General features: G+C 31.5%; 1 protein-coding gene across 5 annotated transcripts in view; it reads left to right on the forward strand.

Annotated features, from left to right (window-relative positions):
* The window catches only part of CSMD3 (CUB and Sushi multiple domains 3), a 1,221,352-nt gene that overhangs the window by 1,117,479 nt on the left and 91,004 nt on the right, over nt 1-12,869 (forward strand). For all 5 annotated transcript variants that reach the window (XM_021090582.2, XM_021090584.2, XM_021090585.2 and 2 more), the window contains 4 exons: nt 3,277-3,465; nt 3,839-3,985; nt 6,404-6,592; nt 11,245-11,430. In XM_021090582.2, the coding sequence (XP_020946241.2) occupies nt 3,277-3,465; nt 3,839-3,985; nt 6,404-6,592; nt 11,245-11,430 (711 nt within the window). The remainder of the gene's footprint in view (nt 1-3,276; nt 3,466-3,838; nt 3,986-6,403; nt 6,593-11,244; nt 11,431-12,869) is intronic.

The following is a 12,869-nucleotide window of genomic DNA, read 5'->3' on the forward strand; positions in this document are numbered from 1 at the left end:
AATTACTATATTAATTAATTGACCCAGGCACTTAAGCTGAAAAGCTGACTTAAGATTTTTGTTTGAGTTAATGCACAAGTTTGCTAAAAAAAAAAAAAAAAATAGCCATAATAAATAAATAAATAGAACTCATATGCACTGTTTTTATCTATTGTAAATTATTTGATTTGTTTTACTTTTCCTAAAATGGGCTATGTAATTTTTATTATTCTTCCATGAATCCTTTTTGGTTGTGCATACCACACTTAAAAAATTGATAGCAGGAGTTCCCCGTCGTGGTGCAGTGGTTAACGAATCCGACTAGGAACCATGAGGTTGCGGGTTCGGTCCCTGCCCTTGCTCAGTGGGTTAACGATCTGGCGTTGCCGTGAGCTGTAGTGTAGGTTGCAGACGCGGCTCGGATCCCGCGTTGCTGTGGCTCTGGCGTAGGCCGGTGGCTACAGCTCCGATTCAACCCCTAGCCTGGGAACCTCCATATGCCGGGGGAGCGGCCCAAGAAATAGCAACAACAAAAGACCAAAAAAAAAAAAAAAAAAAAAAAAAATTGATAGCAGTTTTAAATATGGTGCTCTACAAAGGGTTTGATATAAATGAAATGAAATGTGATTTCATTTGATGGTTAAAAACATGGGGTCCATACAGCTGAATACTTGAGACTTTGTGCACTTGAAATTTTTTGAGTACCATTTTCCTCATTTGCATAATAGGAATAAAGATCATACGTACTTCTTAAAGTTGTTGTGACAAGTAATTGTTGTGACAAGTAGGTGATATAATTCACAAAATGTGCTTAACAGTAATTAATTTGGAGTAGCAGTATTTACTCTTATTCTTGATGATTATCTTGTTCTGGCTGTATGTTGGCTAGTATGATAATGGGTTAATTTGTGTGTTTACAGTAAATTATATTAAATCATATCAGTTTTTCAAAAGTAACATGGAATACTTTTTCAGTTAAGAACATTGAGGCCAATAAGATGCAGCACTTGCTTTTCAGTAACAATAGCCTAAGAAGAAAGATTTTAAAAAATGAGGAAATCATAGCCACAAAATCGCTAACTGCAATAATGGAAGCATATGTTATAGAGGCACCAAGAAGGACACCAACAATTTTGTTTGAGTTGATGGTGGAGAGGTTCGGGAAGTGTGTCACTTGATCTGGGCCTTGAAAGACACTAACATTTCAAATGCAGCAGATGAGAGAAATACATTTGAAACAGAAGCACTAACAGAGGTGCTAAGTTCAAAAGGTTATAGGTCATCCAGTATGTTAGAAGCATTCTATTTCAGAGGAGGAGCAGCAGAAAACAATGCTGGAGAAGTAGGCAAGGGCTGAGCTTAGAGGGTTATGTATCAAGCTATGAAAGTGCTGAATGGTTTTTCCTAAGGGATTAACATGCTCAGTAACCCAGTTACTTACTTAACTAAATTTTTCAGAAGTATGAAATAGTCCGGCAAACACTAAATAAACCCTTTCTTAAAATTTACCTCAACTTGTCATATGATTACATATGTATTTATTGCAATATGCCATAACTGAATATTTCCCTGTTATTCATCTTTGACTCAAGTTTTCCACTCCATTTCTAAACTTCAAATTTGTTTCTTTTACATTTTTTTTTTACTTTGTGAAAAGTAAACATCAGGTTTCTCTTTTCTAGACTGAGAATGACCTAAGATAATTTATTCAATATATTTTTTTAAATTTTGAAATCATACACATGAAGCAAACATTTCAGTTTGAAATAGAGGCAAAAGCTAAAAAAATAAAAAACAGCTCTTAGATTAGCTGCACTACATTCTATAATCAAAGTTCAAATATCTATGTATTAAGTTATGACAGATTTTATTGTTATTTCAAGTTATTAACTTGATTAAAGGGCTATTATATATGTTGCCATAATTCACTATTTTACTAACTCTTTTCCACCTCTACACTACTTGAAGATTTTATAACTCAAAGTATCTCATTTCCTTGCACCCAGGAAACAAAAAACGATAAAAATCCTGCATCTATTCATCTGTGTTCCAGAAACTACATTTGGTGTTTCCAAGCCTACCTTATTCAAATAAACATTGAAACACAAAGATTCTATTTAAGATAGTCATCTAATTATTTTGAGACACAACATTCCAACTCCAAGTTGGAAGTTGCTATATAGTAATTGGATTAAGAAATTACATAAAATGAATTTCCAATTTGCCAAACCCTCCAAAGTTACCTACTTTACCCTTCACTCCAGTTGCTCGAATGTTTCCATAATAATACTCAAAAATAGGTCCATGCTATATTTTAAAACTATTTAGTAATGATGCACATAGAACATTTGACTGCAGTGGCTACAGTAGCTTCTACTGTTTTGACAAGTAAAAAGTTCTTTATTGTATTGAACTAAATCCTGTTTGGTGTATATTGTTTCACTGCTACACTTTTTTGGGCTATACCAAATAGTTCCAGTACTCTTCCTACACCTTAGAAGCTCAAATTCTTAAAGAAAGTAAAAAAAAAAAGGCTGAAATGGTGTCATTTAAGGGATAAGGATTTGATCATCTTGTCCTCACCCTTGTTCTAAATGAAAATTTTAGTCAGTGTTTGTATTATTTAGTCCAATGTGTAATGCACTTGAGGCCAACAGCTAGTTTATTATACTTTATACATTAACATATATGCACACATTGTCAGCATGTGTAGCAGAGATATTGTTATGAAATAAGAAGAGCTTGGGATTTGTTTTACATTTATGGTCTGGAGATAGTGAGAACTGAAAGGTAACTGGTGACTTAAGCATATTCCTGAGATCTGAAGTGGCTTTGTCTGGAATGAATACCCTGAGACAGGTCAGTTTCTGTCTGTCCTCTCATACCTGAGTGAGTTAAAGTTTGAGGACAGAAGAAAAAGGAGGGAAGAAAAAGAACAGAGCAGAGACAGACAAGAGAGGCCGAGGGGAGAAGGCCTAAGATAAAGGAAGGTACAGAAATAAGATGAAGAAATAGAAGGAAATAAATGGCTCTCTTTTAATTATCTATATATTTATTGCCCAGAAAAGTAATGTCTTCCATGTGATAAAAAGAAATTAATACCATAAAATTTTAGTCTTCCCCCCATTTTTTGAACTGCAAGCTTATTATACAGGTTGTCTTCTTATATTTATAGCTCGAGGTATTGTCTCCTTTATTGTTATTTAATATGAAAGCAGAATACTCAGTATATTTAAAATGCAATTTTCTCTTAGGTCTAAAACACTAGCATTATCTAATGATGTATTTTTTTGTCAGTGCTCTGTCCTGCCAATGAATTACGCCTGGATTCTACAGGAGTCATATTGAGCCCTGGATATCCTGACAGTTACCCAAATCTTCAGATGTGTGCTTGGAGTATATCTGTGGAAAAAGGATATAACATCAGCATGTTTGTAGAGTTCTTCCAGACAGAAAAGGAATTTGATGTTCTTCAGGTGTATGATGGTAACCATGGGTTATATTTACTGGCTATTTATGAATTCCTTTCAAATTCTCTAATTACACATTCAGACCTTCAGTATCAACAACTACTTTAATGACTTTATCTCATCTTATGAATATTTTAGAAGTATCAATATCATATTTACCTACACACCTTAAGAAAATTGTAGTTAGCTTGATTGTTATAAAGTGTAACTACTTTAGCTATGGAATTAAAATGTTTGAAACAAACATTTCATATTATGTTTTAAATTATTTTTGGTGAAGTAGATTCACTCTGGATCAATTTCATTAGATTTAATACTATTCTAAATATATAAAATACTAAAAATAAATTATTCAGTTATATCTAAATTGTATTATTTTCTTTCTTAAGGACCAAATATTCAAAGTCCAGTGCTTGTTTCTCTCAGTGGAGATTATTCATCTGCTTTTAATATAACAAGCAATGGTCATGAAGTATTTCTTCAATGGTCAGCAGATCATGGTAATAACAAAAAAGGCTTCCGGATAAGATATATAGGTATGTGATACTTATAACTTCAGTGCATATCTCACCTGCATCCTCAGTATGGTTGCAACTAAAGAGCACAGACACTGACACTATTCAGTTAGACATGAATTTAAATCATAATTCCTCCATTGAGATTTCTTGAGCAAGTTATGTAATATCTCTATGCCTCAGTTTCCTCATTGTAATGATAATAATACTATATATTTCCTATAATTTTTGAAATGATTAAAAGCACTTAAGGTATTTATGACTTATGTAAGTTAATTATAAAAAAACTGATATTTTTAATGTTTTTTTCCCCCAGTAGATAACTCCTGGAACTTTCACAAATATTAATAGTGTTAGTAGTGTATATCTGATCTACTTAATATAATGACTCTTCTAAATGAAAGGAGGAGTCTTGAAACAAAAGATAAACATACAGTGGTAAAAATTTTTGTTTTCATTATTGCCCACCTATTTGTGATACTTGCTAAAATATATTAAATATTTAAAGAGAAAATGTTGAATATGTCATTTGAAAACCTTTAGTTTTGAAAAATAATTGCTTTATCATCATCGATTTTCATTGAGTAATATTTTAAAAGACATGGGATGAAAATCATTTTTAATATCAAGATAAAATCGCTTTTTCTATATGCCTTCATGTTTGTAAGTTCTGCTGACACTGAGCCAATCAATGATTTTTCTTGTTAAGTATATATAGTTTTCTACCACGCGAAGATTAAAAATTTGATCTTTTAAATTTAATTTTTTAATCTTTTAAATTAATTTAACCTTAAATTAAGATTAATCTTTTAAATTAATTTTAACTTAATTTTAATCTTTAAAATTTATTTTTTTAAATTACCATCCTAAATCATGTCAGAGGCCATGGGTATGTGCTCAGTAACAGGATGCTTCACAACCAATTAGCCATCTCTTTCTATACAGTGTTCAGGCCATGTTTCGCCAAGCCATGTGTGATTGCTAATCACTTCTACTGAAAATTACTTCCTTAAATATTTTGTAAATTATTATCATACAACAATTGTAGACATAAATATTTTTGAATTCTATTTGCAAAAGTAAACTCTCAAATTTTACTCATTTATATAAATTTCCATATACATATACAATATAAAAATAAAACAATTTTTTGTCTACTTTGATTTTAAAACTGTAAGATGATAGTTGGACTTTAATTTATCAACAGTTTATCTTTAACATATTAGAAGTAACTTGTCTTTGACATTATATTATAACATGCATACAACTTTTATCCTATGATAGGTATCTATTAAATTTTAAAAAACGAAATTAGGCATGCAAATAAGAAATGTTTAAAAATTGAAATATATGCCCAAGTTATTCTTAAGAGTTTTCATATTTGAATCAAAATTTATATCACTTGAACAATGTAAATGTCTTTTTATTAAGGTTGTGCCCAGAGACTATCTAAAATTCAGTACCCTAAATTATATTTTAATGATTATAATAACTTAAAGGGAAAACCTTTTAAATTCAACAATTACAAGCATTAGATTTACTATATTAAAGACTAGTCCTTATTTATGTTGATATTCATGACAAAGTTGGATGTAAATATAATGAAAACGTCAGTTTTAGCCCTAGGAACAGCTTGACATATTGAATATATATTTTTCCTTTAGAAAATGACAGTTTATGACATATATATTCTAAGTCCAATCTGTTTTTTACTATTTACCCCTAAGGTCTCATTTTTCTCAGATGAACACATTGAGGTTTCAAAGGGTAAATGGATCCTGCCAGGCTGAATATTCTCAAAAGTACATATATATGAAAAAGCCATTTGACATTATCTTTTGACATTTCAGTCTTTGGGAGACGAAAAAAGTTTTATTTTATTGACATTTTTTATCACCGTATGTAAGCACTCTTGACAGCATGGAAACTCTTTAATAAAATGAAAGAGAGGATTACAGAATATGGTGGGTCTATTTTAAACACCCACCAAATGAAATGCATGACCCAACATGACATAGGTGTCTGGAGATAATTTCAAAGTGACATGTAAACAACATGTTCTAAAATACTGCTACCAGACTGTGGCATTTAAGCCCTTCAAATGACAGGATATATACCACTTCCAAAATTCAGTGGACTATTTGTAGGGCTTTTGAACCTCCAGGGTATTAAGAAAGTATGATGTCATTTCAAGTCAGGCAACATCTTCAGTGACAATAAGAATTAGAATAAAGCCCCAAACACTTACATCTCCTAAAAGTTGTGTCAATGTATTGTCAAATAGATGGAAAATAATATGTTGTCCAAATGAAATAAAATTCACATAGATGGCAATTGACCTATTTTTAGTTACTAGTATTTGTTTTCAAGGATCTATAATTCTGAATTGTAAAGAGTTTTTGATTAATTACATGGTTTTTTTTTTTTTCTTTTAAAAAGCTTTCTATTGTAGTACACCCGAATCACCACCTCATGGATATATTATCAGTCAGACAGGTGGACAGCTTAATAGTGTGGTCCGCTGGGCCTGTGATCGAGGATTCCGACTTGTTGGGAAGAGCAGCGCTGTGTGCAGAAAATCTTCCTATGGATATCACGCATGGGATGCACCGGTCCCTGCTTGTCAAGGTGAAGTGTTATTTTATTTTATTTTACTTTTGCTTTTTAGGGCTGCACCTGTGGCATATGGAGATTTCCCAGGCTAGGGGTCGAATCCAAGTTGTAGCTGCCAGCCTATGCCATAGTCACAGCAATGCAGGATCCGAACCGGGTCTGTGACCTACACCATAGCTCACAGCAACACGGATCCTTAACCCACTGAGCAAGGCCATGGATCGAACCTGCATCCTCATGGATACTAATCAGATTCATTAACTGCTGAGCCATGACGGGAATTCCAAGATGACGTATTTTAACTGAAAATGGATAAGCACCTTAATAAAAGATTAACCCCATTTAACTTTTTCATGTGGATCACTGAAAGTTCTAGAAATATAAATATTCAGAAGAATATTATAGAAACTTCTAAGGAAAATAAGGGTTAAAAACACAGAATGATAAATTTGGGGAGCATGAGACACATTGTCTTATAATTCTTCATTTGTTGTCATGTGATTTATGTCTATGCGTTACCCACTTATATTCATACTTTACTCATACATCTACCATTCTCATCACTTTGTTGTCAGAGAATGAATTACCCAGAGCTAGAGTTTGTGTTAGTGTGGTGTCTGCAGAGAGAAATGAGCAGAAGAGCGAGCAGGTTCACTGAAGACTTTCACTCCAAGTACGCAAAAATGTGCTTCCATAGCAACAAACTTAAAAGAGGAAAATGTACCCAATTACCACATTATTTTTTTCTTCACTGTTTGGTTAACTCAACAGAGATGTCTTTCATTTTCATTTTATTTTGTTAAAACTCAAGGCACTATCTGAGCACTGTATCCTGCTACAGCAAAAGAATGACATCAATAAATGGCACATTTTAGAGCTTTGGACTTGGTCTTTTGTTTAAAAATAGTTGAGTCTCTTAGCTAGCTATAGTCATAAAGATAGGTTCAACATCAATTACACAAGAAAATGTAATGTCATGGATTTTGATAAATTTTAAATATTTAACATATCACATTGTTTTGTAGTATGAAATTCAAATTTATATTAGATTTATTTTATCCAACATGTAGCAGTATATATAACAATTATGAACCCTCATATTAAAAAATGCAGGATACTTTCAGTTAATAAATCATGATACCTATAATCTACTTATTGGAGGCAATTTATATCAAACTAATAAAATGCAAAACATATCAATTAAAATTTAAAATTAATAGTAAGTTAAAATAGCAGAGAATAGTTATTTTCAGATACCCAAAATAGTTTATTTTATCTGTTAAATTGTGATTTCTAATTTAGGAAAAGATACCTCTCAGAGGTATATATAAATAAATGAGAAATGAAATAACTGTTTCCTTGCTTTGTTGATGCAGAAACATTAATTACTTATTAGTTCTGGGAAGCATAATAACCTTAGGGGTTACCAACTTTGAGGGTACTGAGTTCATGTAGAAGAGATATATTTTAATAAACTATCAAAATGTCTCTTTTCCTTTGACCAATGAATAGCAGGAATATTTACAAATTTTTAGTATTAAATAATTTCCTAATACTGGCTTGAGAAATTACCATGATCTCATAATTTTAGAATCACAAGAATTTAAAATATATCTAATACCTTCCGAATCATATTTATTTTAAATAAACATTGAAATGCTCTGAGCTTTGAACAATTAAACTTTACATAAGTATGGATAATCTATATATATCTGATCTTCAAGAAACCTTTAGTGAAAATAATTAACTCTTAGTTAAAATTTAAAAAATTATTCCAACTTTCTTTAATTTTTAAATTGCTTTGTAGAGTAAGGACTAACTATAATTTCATTGATTTTTTTATTTTGGTATAGAATATGACATTTACTTATGGAATCTTTTTTATTGTTCTTGATTTGAATTTTTTCTATAATTAGAATAGGTAAATCAAAATACAGCTGGAAAATATTTTTGGCATAGTAAAGTGATAAAAGATTTATAATTTAAAGAGCCATTTCCAAAATTGATCCTTTATTTTCCTTGAAGTAATTTTAAAAGGTTAATTATTTTATAACAGTGTTGGTTGTATGTGACCCTGCAGAGGGTTCTGTTTGGACCTAGCTAATTAAAATGAAATTGTTAAGTGTCACTGGGGAGAGCCATTCACCAATGCAGTTTTTGTTTTGTTCCTAACTTGTTTTGTATTCTTCAGTCATTTTTATTCTTCTTGTCTCTTCAGTCTCCTTATACATCCTCATAGACATATACTTGAGCTATCGCTACACGATGTGAACACAAAGATAGAAAACTTAGTATGTTATCTCTATATGGGTTTGGTGTGGTGTTTAATTTCTTTACACATCACCTAATCATTCAGTGATCCCCTGTCCTGTCAGGAATTAAACCATTATCATTCCTTTATACACCTGTGAATTGTATAGGGTTATGTAGAGACAGCCACTCTGTATTCCCTGCCTCACTTTTAATTTGTACTTGTTTGAGAGCTCTGCAGAGGGTTCTTTGGAACTCTCTTTTGTCTTTTTTTTTTTTTTTTATCTAAAGAAGTTAAATTGTAAGCTTTCTATATGTACAATTGTTCTATCATTTTAGTGTTTTGTCCTTTTTTTTTTCAGTTCTACAATGTGGAACCTAAACTATTTAAACTGAATTTCACTTTTACTTTGCTTTAAGTTTAACCTACATTATCCCAACAATGTATAGTTAATTTTTAAAAAATGAATAAATATATGATCTTTGGTGGGTTTATTACAAATTGAAATTCCCACAAGTCCTAAGTAGAAATACAAACATTGCTTTAACAGACATCAGGGAACCATTTAGATTTGCAACACTATTTTAGAGGTCTATAATTAGATAGTAGGGATAATAACATAATTATATGAGATTGCTTATATAATTTATTAAATCAACATTACTGCTTTTCTGTTTATAATTTGCAGGTTATCAAATTACAAAAGATCAAACTATTCACCAGTAGGGAGTCTGCCATTCCTGAGATTTTCACACCGGTTTTATTCATGTTTTTTCATTTTATAGTCAATTTGCATGGATTAATTAAAATTAAACAGCTAAATGGTATTTTATAAGAAAAGTAGAAACAATTTTAAGTTGAAATGGGATACAGGTAAATAGAATACAGCTTTTATAAATGTTCAAACTAAATTCACATCCTTCTGTTATGTATTTTGATATGAGAAAAATATAGTTATAAGTCCAGGATCTCTTACATGAAACCAATAAAACTATATATTTCAGAATTTAGAAATATTCTGATTTTATAAAGGTACATATGTAGAGAGTACATATACCAGCTATTACCTAATAATTCCAGTTGGTTCTGAAGCTAAACCTATGTTCAAATACATTAATCTTTCCTGCAGAGAGATGTATGAATACACTGACTCAAGTAAAAAATACAAATAATCTTATTTAAATAGAGATTTCCTATCAAATGTAGTCTTTGAAAGCTTGTGCTTTTTTTTTTTCTTTTTGGAGATGCAGAGTGTGTACTTGTAGAGCAAAGATTGGAAACATTTGATCTTAGGGGACTTCTACATATGCATTTCAGTTTATTATATGTGAAAATATAGACAATAAACTATTTAAATATAAATTTTCATTTTGATTATCACACAAAAAAGTTAAAATTAACTTTTATGTAAATTAGATTTGTTATAGACAAAAATTCAAGATCTCTAAGACATATCAGCCAAATGTAGGAAGATCCAAACTCGGTTTTAAGACAATCCAGACCTTGTATTTATTAAACATATCTATACACACAATATTCCATGGATGGTGCCTGACCACATAAGAGTTTGACTGGACCTAAGAAAAGAAATATCCACCTTCCATGTAAAATAAATCTGTTTTATTCCTGACAAAAGTCCTGATGAGTACTGGCTAACCACTTTTATAATCTTTAATAACTATCTATCAAATTGAATTGACCTACCTTGCTTGGTAGTCGCTCAGATATGAGTTAGCACTAATACATTCTATTTACCTAACTTGCCTTCTTAGATAATCTATAAGTTATAGTGCTGATAACTATGTACATCCTGACAAGAAACTAAGTAAGAGACCAAGAAATAAAGTATTAATAATGTATGGTTTCACTAAGAGACCAAGAAATAAAGTATTAAGTAAGTAAGAGACCAAGAAATAAAGTATTAATAATGTATGGTTTCACTACTTTATTTATTTATCTATTTTTGTCTTTTTGCCTTTCCTTGAGCCACTTCCGTGGCATATGGAGGTTCCCAGGCTAGGGGTCTAAACTGAGCTGTAGCCACCAGCCTATGCCAGAGCCACAACAACACAGGATCCGAGCCAAGTCTGCAACCTACACCACAGCTCACGGCAATGCTGGATCCTTAATCCACTGAACAAGGCCAGGGATGGAATCCGCAACCTCATGGTTCCTAGTTGGATTTGTTAACCACTGAGCCACAAAGGGAACTCCTGGTTTCACTAATTTAAAAACACACTCAATAAGAGTTTGAAATAAATGATTTGAAAAGTTACAGTTCAGAAAAACTTTTTGGGGAGGTATTCTAAAATTGTTTCAGAGGAATTAATACAATTTCAAGTAGTTTCACATGCTCTACAGTTTATGAGACTTATTTTTCTGTTTCTATGGTCTTGTATATATGTATTTATTTTAGCAATTTCCTGTGGGATTCCTAAAGCTCCAACAAATGGAGGAATACTCACAACAGACTACTTGGTAGGAACCCGAGTTACCTATTTTTGTAATGATGGATATAGATTGTCATCTAAGGAGCTTACCACTGCCGTATGTCAATCAGATGGAACTTGGAGCAATCATAACAAGACCCCTCGCTGTGTTGGTATGTATGTTGAGCAAATTTAATCACTTGTGTCTCTACTGGCATTTATATGATTTGAAATGTATGTATTATTCAAATTTTAGAACCAGACCCTGAAATGAAGTGTAATATCTAGGAGGGAAATAAAAGTAAATTAAGCTGTCTTATACTATGAGGAACGGGAATACAGTATAAGGATTTTTTCTTTGTTTTCAGAAATTCCAGAATATTTATGTCAAAAAAAATAATGTGGCATTGTGTTTTATATAACAAAGTTTTATTTATTTGGTAAAAAGTCATCCATCAATCAACATGTGTTTGCAATGCACAGGCCTTTGAAAAAGATTTAATATTTGCATTAATAAAATTACATTTTGATATATTCAGCTCTGATGTTTATAAGCATAATCAATGAGCTGAGATGATCCATTATATTCAGCTTTTGTCAGAATTATTTAGGTTACTTACATTTAGACTATTTCTCATTACTGTCATTACTACTTTGACAAGTAAATGTATATTATATAACAATTATAGAAAACAATTCTGATAAAATATTTAGTAGCAAAAGGATTAGAAAATGTGTGTTTAAATATGGTTTTTGATTTTTCCCCATAAGTCAATAATTTATTTTCATTTAGTATTTCATCTTAGCTGTGATTTCATTTTAAATAGGATTGTTAAATTATTTGCAATCTTAACCTGTGTCTAAAAATGCATCTACTTACATTGAGCAAATTTTGAATTGGCTGAAATTTATACCATAAGTCTTACATAAAAGATAATTATCACAAAATAAATTTCCTCAGAATATAATGTTTCCAGGAGTTCCCATTGCGACATGGTGGAAACAAATCCCACTGGTAACCATCAGGTTGCGGGTTTGATCCCTGATCTCTCTCAGTGGGTTAAGGATGCAGCACTGCCCTGAGCTGTGCAGGTTGCAGATGTGGCTCGGATACTATTGCTGTGGCTGTGGCATGGGCCAGCAGCTATAGCTCTGATTTGACCCCTAGCTTGGGAACTTCCATAGGCCGGAGATGCAATCCTAATATATATATCAGAATTTAGAAATATTCCAATTTTATAAAGGTACCTATATATATATATATATATATATATATATATATATATATATATAGTCTTTCCAAAACTCTTAAAGAAATGAGAGTGTATTGTTTCCAAATATTGCCTATTGTGACTAATGCTGTAGGGAACATGGGAGTGCAGATATCTCTTTGAGATCCTGATTTCCTTTCCTTTGGATATATATCCTAAAGTGTGATTGCTGGATCATGTAATAGCTTGTTTCAATTTTTGAGGAACCTTCATACTGGTATAAGTATGAATTTCATAGTGGCTCTATCAGTTTACATTTATAACTTGCACAAAGATTCCCCTTTTTCCATATCCTATCAATTATAATGATATAGCAAGGAAAAAAGAGAAAAGGCTACTTT

This window comes from Sus scrofa, chromosome 4, assembly GCF_054392235.1.
Source record: "Sus scrofa isolate SSC_HxYL_T2T_F1_AM1 chromosome 4, Sscrofa_HxYL_maternal_Yorkshire_Landrace_v2.0, whole genome shotgun sequence".
In the NCBI taxonomy this organism is placed as follows: domain Eukaryota; kingdom Metazoa; phylum Chordata; class Mammalia; order Artiodactyla; family Suidae; genus Sus; species Sus scrofa.